This window comes from Condylura cristata, unplaced genomic scaffold (genome assembly GCF_000260355.1).
Source record: "Condylura cristata isolate star-nosed mole 26May11 unplaced genomic scaffold, ConCri1.0 scaffold00026, whole genome shotgun sequence".
In the NCBI taxonomy this organism is placed as follows: domain Eukaryota; kingdom Metazoa; phylum Chordata; class Mammalia; order Eulipotyphla; family Talpidae; genus Condylura; species Condylura cristata.
In genome coordinates, this window is record NW_004567127.1 from 16928542 (window position 1) to 16941598 (window position 13057).

Consider the following 13057-nt stretch of genomic DNA (forward strand, 5'->3'; position numbering starts at 1 on the left):
AAATCCGGGACCTCCCTGGTGGCGCAGCGGGTTAAAGCACTGCACTGAGAATCTAAAGCTGCTTCCGCATGAGTTCAATTCCCGCCTGCCCCGGAGGAGACCACATGGCGAGGCAGACCTCTCCTGACCCGCCCGCTGCTCCCCTCAGCAGTGTACTTCGTCCATCTGCCTGTTCTGCTCCCCACTCTACCTCTGGTGAAGCCTCTCACCGCCCCTGAGACTCTGGCCTGTACCCCAGTTCTGTATGTACAAATAAATAAATCTTTAAAAAAAAAAAAAAAAAAGGAAATCCTTTTTCCTTCCTTAAAAAGAAGTGCCATTAAACAAATTAAATCTGAAAGAGAAAAACGGTATGATCTCACATATATTAAAAAAAAAAAAAAAGCCCTTCTAGATACAGAACACAGATTGGTCAGTACCAGAAGTAGTGAGTTCAGAAAGGAAGGCTGGTGAAGGTGGTCAAAAGGTGCAAGTTCAATCCCCTGCCCCAAAGGTGATCCATATGGCTTGATGACCTCTCCTGACTCACCCACTGCTCTCCCTCAGCACGGTTACTTTCTCTATGCCTTTTATGTTCCCCACTCTGTCTCTGGTGAATCCTCTTACCCCCCCCCACCCCGATACATCTGACCAGTATACCAGTTCTGTATGCACGCATAATTAATTTTTAAAAGGGTCAACACTATTAATAAAAAGATAACAATTTTCAAATGCCATACAATTCTGAGGAATCTAAAACTCAGTAAAACAGTATCTTAGGAAAAATAAATGAATAAATCAGTAACTTTGGAAGAAAATAAACTACCTGTCAAATAAGTATTTCTCATCCCTCACATACAAGCTATACAGAACTCTTGTAACATATAAGGGAAATGATGAACAACAAATTTAATGTTCTTTGGTTTTGGCAAATTGATCTAATTTTCCTTTTTGTCTACAGCATAAATCTTTCTAGTAAGTTTACCTTTTGTACCAAAAGAAAGTATCAATGGTAGAAAAGGGAAAAATCTTATAAGAAATGTTATAGTCTGCTACCTTTGTGTTCAAGAACTGGCAGTTTATTGACAGTGGGAAAAAAAGCTTCCCCAACTAATAATTTAGAGCAGTTACAATTAAATCCCAAAAAAAGTCTTCACAGAAAATTTTTTTGAAGAACAAAGTTGTTAAACTCACTATGGTTCCAAAACTTACTGTGATACTACAATAAATTAAAACACTTTGGTACTGGTACAGGAATAGACAATGAAACATATAGTCCAGAAACAGTTACAAGTGTATATGAAAACCTGATAGCTGATACTGCAAATCAGTGAAGAATGATGATTGAGTTGGCTCTAACTTCATTATGAAGAAAAATTTTCACCACTCTTACCACAGACTACACAAAAACCAACTACTAGGGAGACTCAGGCCCTAAATATGAAGTCAAAATGCTTACTTTCAAAATAAAATCCACAAACTAAATGTAAGATCTTTAAATATTTCTTTGCTAAAAATTTCTTAAAAATAAACAAACATGACTTTTAAATACTTCTATTTATCAATGTAAAAACAAGCCATAGACAGAATGCATGTATTAACAAAGCTTCTGCATCTACAATAAATAAAAACTTCCAGGAATCAGTAGGAAAAGGATCAAAACTACTATGCTAAAAAGAAGACTATGCAAACAGGCATTTAGAGAAATACAAAAGGTCAATAAATCAAAATACAGAACACCCTCAGGAAACTAAAATGAAAACAAGATACCATTTTATGTGTATCAGATTAACAGCAAAAAAGTTCAACAATGCAAAAGAAAATTTAACAATGTCAATTATCAGAGGATGTGCAGAAACAGGAGTTCCCTTACACTACTAATGGAGTGTAAGTTAGTACAACCACATAGGAAAGCAACATGTCCATACCCAATTAATGTGAAAACAGATATGCCCTATAGTCCAGCAAATTCACTGCTTGGAAATGCAAATACTGACAATATTAAACTATGCACAGAAGAATACTTAATGCAGCCATCTGTACCAGGAAAAACAAACAACTATTTACCAACAAGATAATGGTATATTCAGAAAATCACACACTATTAGACAATAAGAATGAATTAGAGCTACATATATGATAGCACATATATAAACATGTAAGATAAAACCATAAAAATTTACAAATAAAAACAATACATACAAGTAAAGTAGAAATTCACAGGATGGCAATCCCAAATTCAAGATGGTGTTAACTTGGGATGAAAGCAGGGAGACATGTATGCAGGTGTTATGGACTAAATATACCCTAAAAATTCTTCTGTTGATGACCTAATCCCCAATACAATATTTGGAGATAGGTACTTTGGGAGGTAAACTGGGGCTAGATTAACGGCCAAGTCCTTAATCCAAAGTTTTGTTGTTGTTTTTTTTTTTCTTAAAAGATTTATTTATGCACACAAGACTGGGATGCAGGCCAGGGGTGCAATGTCCACACCACAGACAAGTATGGAACAGAACAGGCAGACTGACTAAATACACTGCTGAGGGGAGCAGCAGGACAGGACAAGACGGGTCAGGCGTTCCAGGTGGGTAAGCTCCTTGGCTGGGGACCGAATTCATGCTACAGTAGCTGTAGACAGCTTCATAGTGCTGCAATTTAACCTGATGTGCTATCAGGCAGAGCCCCGAAGTTCTACTTTTAAAGGCTCAAAGAAATCCCACAATAATGCTCCTTTTTGAGCTTACTGACTGTGTCTTCTTACTCTCATTTCCCGGCCTCTTTTGTATTACTTATTTTTAATTACAGCCACCTTCACCTCCTATTTGTTTTAAATTTATTCTTTCTTTCACACACAAGCAGTTATCCTGTCTTCCATGCCATCTCTCAAATACTATTACCAATAATAATAATTTCTGATGTAAATATATTACATCAGAAAATATTGAAGCAATGCAGACTGGGCAACTCTAAAAGACCAACAATCAGTTTTGTTCAAAAATAAAATGCAACTTGAAAATAGAAGCCACAGAAACAGGAGAAACTGTAGATTTCTCATTCATGAATATAATCTCCCTCCTTACAAGAAAATAATTGTATAAAATATTTTAACTTATGAGACAGAAGAAATGTTCACACAAATTCAGCATTTGATAATATTATGCAACTGTTAATTTTACCAATGTCCTTGACAATAGTACAGATTTATTCCTTTAAAAGATAGTCAGGCTGGTGGTGCAATGGGTTAAAGCACCACATTATGAAGCTCTCTGAAGCCACTGCAGCAAGAGTTCAATCCCCACCAGAGAGATGACCCACATGGCTGGCAGACCTCTCCTGTACTGCCACTTGTTTCCCTCAGCAGTGTACCACAGTAGCTCTGCCTGTTCTGCTCCCCATTCTATCTCTGGTGAATCCTCTCACCCACCACACCTCTGGCCTGTACCCCAGTTCTGTAAGCACAAATAAATCTTTTTAAAAAAAGGTAATGTCTGTCACACTCTTTAAAGATTTACAGCTATCTGAAATTTCTCAAAATAATACAAGAGAAAAAGTGTATGAATATAAGTTCTAACTAAGGGTCACTTACTGATGGAACTGAGTGAGAAATAATGCTTCACAACATTACTGTATCTACTTTTCTCTCTTAAAAAGCTGACAATTTTGAAAAAGATTTGTGCATTTCTAAATAGACCCTTTATTGGTAAATAAACGCTTCATGTAAAGTAAATTACAGATTTCACCATACTTAAAAATTTTGCATCCAAAAAGTTAAAATTGTTCATATTAAGTGTTAAAAGTAGTCTATGCATTTTTGTCTCTCCTAGTACGCCTATTACTTAACAAAAATTTTATAGTAGCAAATCCCTGAAATTACAAAACACCACCCTTTTAAAGAAATGCAAGTAACCTCATATTTTAAGATTCACATATTGCCTTTCTTATTTTACAATACAACTGAGCCAACAAAAAAGGATGGGAGGAATCTAAACAGCAAATTTGTAATACGACTTCAAAATTAAATCTGACTATATAGATATGTAATATATAAGTCAGTATTAACTGAGGACCCAGCAGTTTGTGGTAAATGCTTTTTGTACATAATCACATTAATTTTCAAAACTATTATAATCTCAAACTTAAAAGATAAACGGAGGGAAAAAAACTTGACTATCAGACCAAAAAATGAAATACATTATTTAATAATGCAAATATGTATATGCTCAAATGTATTCAAAGTTAAAATAGTAAGTTATAAACTGATCCAAAAAAGGTACCAATGACACATGAAATTTTTTTATACAAAGAATTGTAACAAATAAGATAAAAATCCTCAAAAAAATTCACACATACAAAGAGGAAGTCAACAGGAAAAATATGTGATCTTGCATTTTTTAGTCTTAAATTAACTAATAGTCTACAGTTTATAAGACTCACAGCCAGTGAAGATGTGAAAACACAGGCATTCTCATACACAGTTGTGGAAACTAACTTCATAAGCTTTTTAGTAATAATTCTAATACATTATTGACTTTATTTTTACTATGTCCATGTTTTTTAATAACAAACTGGAATCAAACCAATTGTCCATCGATGTAGGCCATTTTTTTTTTTTTTTAAGAGTAGACATCTGGCCCTCCCTGGTGGCGCAGCGGGTTAAAGCACTGCACTGAAAAGCTAAACCAGTGCAGTGCTTTAACACGCTTGCCACTTCCGCAAGAGTTCGATCCCCGCCTGCCCAGGAGGTGACCCACATGGCAAAGCAGACCTCTCCTGACCTGCCCGCTGCTCCCCTCAGCAGTGTACTTCATTGATCTGCCTATTCTGTTCCCCACTCTGTCTCTGGTGGAGCCTCTCACTGCCCCTGAGCCACTGGCCTGTACCCCAGTTCTGTATGCACAAATAAATCAATCTTAAAAAAAAAAAAAAGAGTAGTAGACATCTACTTTCATCTACTTTCAATCAAGATGGTGGAACACTGACAAGATTTGCCCTGCTGAAATAACAACAAAACAATCACAAAATATAAAACACTGGTTTTCAAAACCACTGGACTCCAGACAATGTTGGCTAATCGTCAGTTACAGTATAAATGAGGTTAAGTTGATGATTTTCCCAGCTTACTACCTTTAATAGTGAAGTCCAGACCACGCATGGCACTGCTCAGTAGAGGAACAAGTCGAAACTTCAAAACTCACAGAATTGTGGCACACAGTGTACCCACCAATGTTACAGCTAACAAAGTATCTTTTATTGTTTAAATCTTTAAACCAAAAAATAGGAGATAGGATTAATAACATGTAGGGACAAACTTTAAGATGACAACCTAGAAGCTGAGAGGAGAAATACTTTCTCCTCTTGAATAGATCCCTAAGGTGAATTACTCCTGAAAAAAAGACTGTTAAGAGCTGTATGATATATATTCTAAAACAGCCACCATCATAACAAAGCTATAAATTATCAGTTCTAAAACAGTCACTGTCATAACAAAGAGGTATACATTACCAGCCAATAAAATAAAATGGAATTTAAAGAATCCAAAAGAAAGGGGTACAAAGAAAACAGAGGTACACACAGAAAACAAACAATAAAGCAGGAATTCAAAAACTGAACGTTAGTAATAACAGTACAGTTTTAACAAGCAGAAAAGATGTGAGATTGGATGAGCTACAGAAAGTTTACCTTTTAAATCTAAACATAAATAGGTTGAAAGTAAAAGCATAAAGATACACCATGTAAACTCGTAAAAAGAAGGCTGAGATGGATGAATATTAAAAAAAAAAAGTGGATTAAAAGTCATCATTTCCAAGGGAGAAATTAGTATTCCTAAACATTTAAACATAAAACTTCAAAAAAACTGGCAGAACAGCAAGGAGGATTAGACAAATGTATAAATATAGGCAGAGTTCACTATTCCTCTCAAAAGGTGACATAATAATAGAATATCAAGAAAAATGGATCACTTGAACAAAAATAACAAACATGACCTGGCTAACAGTTACAGAACACACCCTCACAAAAGCAATATACACAAATGTGTAAGGTACACATAAAATTAACAGTATATTTGGACAATAAAACAAATCTTAACATATTCATAAAGATTCAACTCACTATGTTCTCTGGTCAATATGAAATTAATTTAGAAATGAAGAAAGATATATAGAAAACTCCAAATGCTTAGGAATTTAACATATTGTAAATAATCTGTCAAATAAACAGGTATTGGAATAAATTTTGAACTGGATGAAAATAGGTACATATGTCAAAACCTGACATACCATGAAAATAGTATTAAATGGAAATATATGCTACTAAACCAATTTATAGAAAAGTTATGTCAGTGGCATCAGATGTGATGCTATGATAGCAGAAAGAACAAACTGAATTTAAAACAGAAAAAAAAAAAGGCAAGTATCAATTAAAAGGCACCCAAAAAAATCCTCAATAAGGGCCCTCCCTGATGGCCCAGTGGGTTAAAGCACAGCACTAACAAGCTAAAGCCACTTTAGCTTGAGTTCAAACCCCTTCCCAGAAGTGATCCACATGGCATGGCAGACCTCTCCTGGCCTGCTGCTTCCCTCAGTAGTGTACTTCATCTATCTGACTCTTTTGCACCCCACTCTGTGTCGTGAATCCTCTCACCATCCCTGTACCTGTGGCTTGTACCCCAAAATCCTCAATGAAACCAAAAGCTTATCTCCTGGGAATATTAACAAAATCAGTAAACTTCTAGCCAGAACGACAAGGGGAAAAAAAAGATATGACCAATGTCATATATAAGAGAGATGACAGATTCCACAAACATCAAAATCATACAAAGGCAGCATCACAACTTCATGCAAATAAATTCAGCAACTTAGATAAATGGAGTAATTCTATGGAAGACAAATTATCAAAAGTCCACTCAACAATAAACAGTTAACCTGAATAGTCCTATATTTAGTAAATGAAGTGCAGTTTAAAACCTCCCCACTTAAAAAAAAACAACATACATTTCACTGTGAATTGTATGTAACGTTTAAGAAAGAACATTTATTTAGGGCGTTTGTTGGGGACCAAGGCCGGCATCTTGCGCCATATAAAGGTGAAATGGATCTATGTAGAAAACATCTGGGTTGCAAAAGGCATGAGGAAAGAGTTTCCTGCCCACACCCTTCCTCCTTGCTCCTATTCTCGCCCATTTCCCTCTCTGGCGAGATCAGCAGCCCGCCAAAACGTGCTGCATGCTCATTGGTCGCCCCTCTTCCTGGTTTTTGTGATTGCCTCATTCTCCCTCCTGTATACAAGCTGATGTAGAACTCAACAAACTCTCTCTCTCTCCCGCAAGATCGATCGACTCTTTTGTACGCAGGACCTGGGGCCCCCAAAACTCTCAACCTTGCTGGACAAGGTCCCCCGCAGGTGTTTTTATTCTAATGTTAGGTACTGTGAAGATACCCCCTTACATCACTCCTATGCACATTGTATTAGACTCACAGGAAAAAAAAAAAAAATGACATCCAGGTAGGAAAGAAAGTAGTCTATGTATAAAACATAGTGGTTCCTACAAAAAAAAAAAAAAACTATTAGAGGTAATGAATTTGTGAATTTGGCAAGGGTGCAGAATATAAAAAGCAATATACAAAAAATGTTTGTGTCCCTCTCCACTAACTGGAAACTTTTAATTTTTTAAATAACATTTATAATAGCCCCATAAAACATGAAATAAAGAAAAAATTTAGTGAAAAAAAATAAAATCTACACACTGAAAAATAAAAACACTGTGGAGACTGTGGAAAAATTATATTAATGAATGAGAAAACTCAGCATTGTTAAGATGTCAATTTCTTATAGTTGCACTATAGATTCAAATTAATTCCAGTAAAATTCCAACAGACTTTTCTGGTAGAAATACATATATGAAAATATAAAGTAACAAGGTATCTTTGAAAAAGTACAAAGCTGGAGTTATAAGTGCTTGATTTCAAGACTTTAATATTAATTAAAACTGTATTTAGTACCTAGGAAAAAGAAAAGTAGGTCAAAAAAGGTAAATATAGTACAAAAACAGAATTCTACCTACATATGACTGATTTCTGACAAAGGTACAAAGCCAATTCAGTGGAGAAAAGGATGATTTTCAACAAATGGTGTGAAAGCCGCTGTTAATATCCAAAACCAAAAACTGTTGATTAGTAACTGTGTACCATATTCAAAGAATTAATTCAAAATGGAAGACCAAATTAAATCTAAAACCCAAAGCGATAAAAAACTTTTTTTAGAAAACAAAGAAGAACATCTTTGTGACCTCAGGTTAAGCAAAGATGGCTTACATGGCACCAAAAGCATGATACATAACAAGAAAACAACTTGTAAACTAAAGTTATTCAGGAAAAAACTGCTGCTCTTCAGAGATACTGCTGAGACAGAGAAGTAGCAGAAAATATTTACAAACCATCTATTCAATAAAAGGACTTGTAAAGACAACTTCTCAAAACTCGGTAATAAAGAAACAACCCCACTTTAAAAAGTAGATGAAAGATTTAAATACACTTCACCAAAGACTACTGGCAAAAGTACCAGAAAATGATTTTATAGTATAGACATTAAAAAAAAATGTAAATTAAAACTACAAAGTGAGCTTAACTTCATAGCCACTACAATGTCTGTACTCAAGGAAGACATTAAGAAGTATATTGAAAGTATATAAAATCTCATACTCTGGGTAGCAATATAAAATGGTACAACCACTTCGATTTCCTTAAAAAGTTAAACCCATGGCTATATGACTAGCCATTTCAATCATAGACATATCTACAATAGATATATGTTCTTATACAAAAAATCACATAAAAGAATGTTCATTGTGGGTCTCCCTGGTGGTGCAGGTATTAAGTCTCAGAGCTATCAAGTTATCACCAGCCACTGCAGCATGAGTTCAATCCCCAGCCAGGGAGATGATCAGACCTCTCTAGCCTAGCCTGCTGCTCCCCTCAGCAGTGCATTTCAGTGGATCTACCTGTTCTGCTCCCTACTCTGTCTGGGGTGGGTCCTCTCAGCCCCTGTACCTCTGACCTACACCGCAGTTCTTGTATGTATAACTAAATAAATCTTTAAAAAAGAAAGTACATTTCATTCTTATTTATAGTAGACCAAATTGAACACACCCAAATAGACAAAGTTGAATGGATAAGCAAAGAAACATATAGACCTAGGGCCCGCCATTTTTGTAAACCCAAGGAGGGATTGCAAAAGGTCAAAATAATACTTTTGGAGATGATGGATGTTCATTATCTTGACTGTGGTTTAAATATGTTTTATAAGTTTTATAAGCTAGATATCAGTATAGCTTAAATTTGTAATTTACTGCACTTTATACATGACTTTATCTCAATAAAACTGTTTTATGTAAAGGTAAAATGTAAACTATTATACACAATAGAAATCCATTTGTGTGGTGTAATATGTAAACTAATAACTTCAGGAGAAAATGCACCAGGAAAAAATTTAACAGTTATCTATGTCAAAGAAGTAAGACTAGGAATTGGACAGAAAAAGTTACATTTTTGAGTATTTTTTTAAACTAGGCATTTGTATTGCCATTATTAAAAATACATTTTTTAAAAAGGACTAACTGCTTATACTTAGTTTTGTCACCAACGCAAGAATTGTCAACCACAATCACAGGAAGTTATATGATAACTTTCTTTACATTTTTATATTAAATAACATGTCAAAAAATGGCTAGTAGACTTTTTATTACATATTTTAATGCTTCCTCTTCAAACTATTAATACAAAAATTTGGTATAAACAATTAACCTTATTTGTACATCCTATTCCATGTGTCCTCATTACTCTATGCCTACTCATTTGGATCTTGTCTGAGTTCCTTTTCTCCTAATCCAATGATAGAGGACAACTCAAACTCATATCGTACTTTACAAAATTCACTTCCAGAGACTACTGTTTGGATGGCAACTACAATATCAAATCTTGCACTATTAAACCATTTCTGCAACTACCTCAATTTAACATCGCTGATAATTAAAAATAAATATCTTCCATTAAAGCATGCCAAGTATCTAGTTCACTATACCTCAGAGAGAACAGAAAATCAAAGAAAACACATGTCAAAATATCCTAGAAAATATCAGTTACAGATGAAATTTTAAAAATTCCAAAAAACGGTTTGAAATTCAGCATCACTGGACTAAGCAAACAAAGCTTCTCAAGACTACTCACACTTAAGGGAGAAATACCACTGTATCTGACAAGTACTTTAGTACTATGCTTGGAAGATATGCCAGACTTGGAAATTTTAAAACTGCTATTTTCTAGGATATTTTGACATGTGTTTTCTTGATGATTTTCTGTTCTCTTGAGGTATAGTGAACTAGATACTTGGCATGCTTTAACGGGAGATATTTATTTAAAAAAAAAATTAAAAAATTTCCAAGTCTGGCATATCTTCCAAGCATAGTACTAAAGTAAAAGATGTAAGACAAAGACCATGCCCTAGTAAGTAAATAGGCTCACAAACAAAAATTATAATATAAAATGACACTAAAGGACTCTAAGAAATTAAAGGTCTATGCAACCATTAGAAGGTTTAATGGCGTAGTTTTCCTGACCAAAAAGTGAAGAAAGAGTCCAGGCTCTACCATGAAGCCTTACTTCCTTTAATAGAAAACCAGCTCTTAACTGCTGGCTCAATGTGAAGTCAATTGCCTAAACAAGTTTCTCATTTTAAGGATCAGGATAGCTGACTTCTATTGTGGCTTAATATTGACAACACTATCTGTCTTCATTGACAAGAGTGACAAATACCTTAGATTAATAATAAAATTAATAGGATATAGGTCAAATCACTTATTTTTTCTTTTAAAACCATAATTTTTCCTCAAAAAAAAAAAAAAACAAAAACAGGTTAGCAAGTTATTGTCACAAAAAGCTGTGTTTGTAAGCATTTTTAATTCCTTGAACACCATTCACAATGTTAAGATGTTTTTCTGACAGACTGCAGCTCTAGAAAAACTCATGGTTGTCTATTTAGATTTTAAACTTTATAATCCAACTTTAAGATTTAAATGAAACACCTTACCCATGGATTTTTTTTAGCTATAGTATGGTTTTCAAAAGTTAACCCAACCATGTACAGTGTTGTAAACCAATGTTAGTTCAATTTTTAAAAAAAGCTGCCACAATTTGTATTAATAGCAATAAATTCAGAACACTTTCTGTTCATTTCAAACTCTTCCTACCTTCACGCCAACTGCAACCTCAGTGACAATTCTGTAAAAAAAAAAAAAAAAAAAAAAACTTTAAACCTCTGTTACTGTTTAACTCAAACTTTTTAAGGCACTTCATTATTGAAATAAAAGCCATTCATTAAATAGAAAGCATGCTGTTGATACTTCTTTGTATATTAACAAGTTGATTTTCTAGAAGTGACATTTAAACATTTCACTGAACTTAAGGTATTTTATCACCTTAAATATTAAATAGCAAAAAGAACAAAATTCCACAACTATGGCATTTCTACAAAGGTAGTACAAGGTGATAACTTAAAACTTAATTCAACTTATTAGTAATCTTCTAGAATCAGGAAACAGGAATTTTAAGTTTTCCACCTATTTCCATGCTAATCTCAGGGAATACTGAACTTCTCTGCAATTAGTTTCACCTGGAAAACATTCTCTCCTTATCCTCAGGACGATTTAAGTGTGCGACTCAACTTTTAAGTGATCTTTATTTACTGTCTTTGAAGAGCGTGGAACTCCCCAACAAACCAATAATTTACTTCTGACTCTTCAAATACTTGTCACTGACTCTTAAAAACAATGTACTTTTTAAATACTGTTTTGATACCTTCTAAGTGGGCTGCATACCGCTGTATCTTCACCCTCAAGGAAGCCTCCTTTCTAACAATGAGTTGTTTCATTAAGTCTTTTCAGATGTGGAGTGTGAAGTACCAGAGAGACTCACGACCCACATCACTTCCCTCAGCCCTCGCCTCGCTCAGCACACCGTGCCCACCTGGGCTTTTAACGGTGCAGCTCGGTTCTGGGGTTTGGGAGTGGAGTTGTTTGCATTTGTCCAGACACCGGTCAAAGTAGCTAACGAGAGGGCCCTGTGCTGACGATCAGATCGTGTTTCTGCCACGGTTGCTGGTCTCTGCCCGTGTAACTGATGTCGACCACAAACACTTCGTTTTTTCGATGATTCCATGTCTGGGCCCTTTCGCCAAGCCCTGGATGTTCGTAGGCCCCACAAAAAGGCATTTTTTCTGCCTCCCGCCCCCCACTACCACACTCAAGTGAAAACAAAGGAGTATGACATCTGCCCTCCCCCTCCTCCCGCCGCCGCACGCCTCCCCGCCCCCCCTTCCCCAGCGGCTCCCACTCGGCTTTCCCCGAGCTCCCACCACCCACATCTCCCCCAGGCAGGGTACGGCGAGCCGGCCGAGGTCGGGGAGGTTTGGGGGTGGCGGGGCGCCGCTTCTCATCTCCTCCAGGATGCCTCACACAGGCCTCTCTCCGGCCAGTACACTCGCTCCTACAGGCGCCGCGACCACAGGGTTCGGGGCCCCGTTTACGGATCGAAATGGCTCCTTAGAGGGGGCAGGGACGGGCGAGACGTTCTGGGGTTCCCAGCCCCATCCCCCGCCGCCGAGCTAGTGCCCGCAGCCACTCCGGGGTCGAAGGCCCCGCCATCCCCCAAAGCCTCCCGAGCCCGCCAACCCGCTTTCTCCTCATTTTCTCGACCAGAGCCCGCCGGGGACAGCAAAGGGAGGGGTGTGTGCGATGGGGCGGGGGTTGGGTAACGGTAGCCCAGCCCTGGGAGGGGCCGCCCGAGGGTTTCTGCCCGACCCGGAACTAGGCCCAAGGGGGGGTCCGACTCCCCTCTCACACACCTCCTCGCAGCCCCACTACTTACCCGTCCATTGCCGAACCGGACAAAGCTTCGCTCACAAGAACCGAGCCACGCAGCCAGCGAGACACACAAGCGGCGAGAAAATGGCGGCCAGGGCCCGACGGAAATTGCCGAAGGTGCGGGAGCGCACGGGGCAGCGCGCGGCAGCGGCGGCGGCGGAA

General features: G+C 37.0%; 1 protein-coding gene across 4 annotated transcripts in view; it reads right to left on the bottom strand.

Moving 5' to 3' along the window:
• PTBP2 (polypyrimidine tract binding protein 2) overlaps positions 1-13051 on the bottom strand; it is a 70559-nt gene extending 57508 nt beyond the window's left edge. For all 4 annotated transcript variants that reach the window (XM_004689757.1, XM_004689756.2, XM_004689755.2 and 1 more), the window contains exons 1-2: positions 12900-13051; positions 11225-11255 (exon numbers count right to left, since the gene is read on the bottom strand). In XM_004689757.1, coding sequence (XP_004689814.1) covers positions 11225-11255; positions 12900-12907 — 39 coding nt within the window. In that variant the 5' untranslated portion in view covers positions 12908-13051. The remainder of the gene's footprint in view (positions 1-11224; positions 11256-12899) is intronic.
• Positions 13052-13057: the final 6 nt, after the last annotated feature.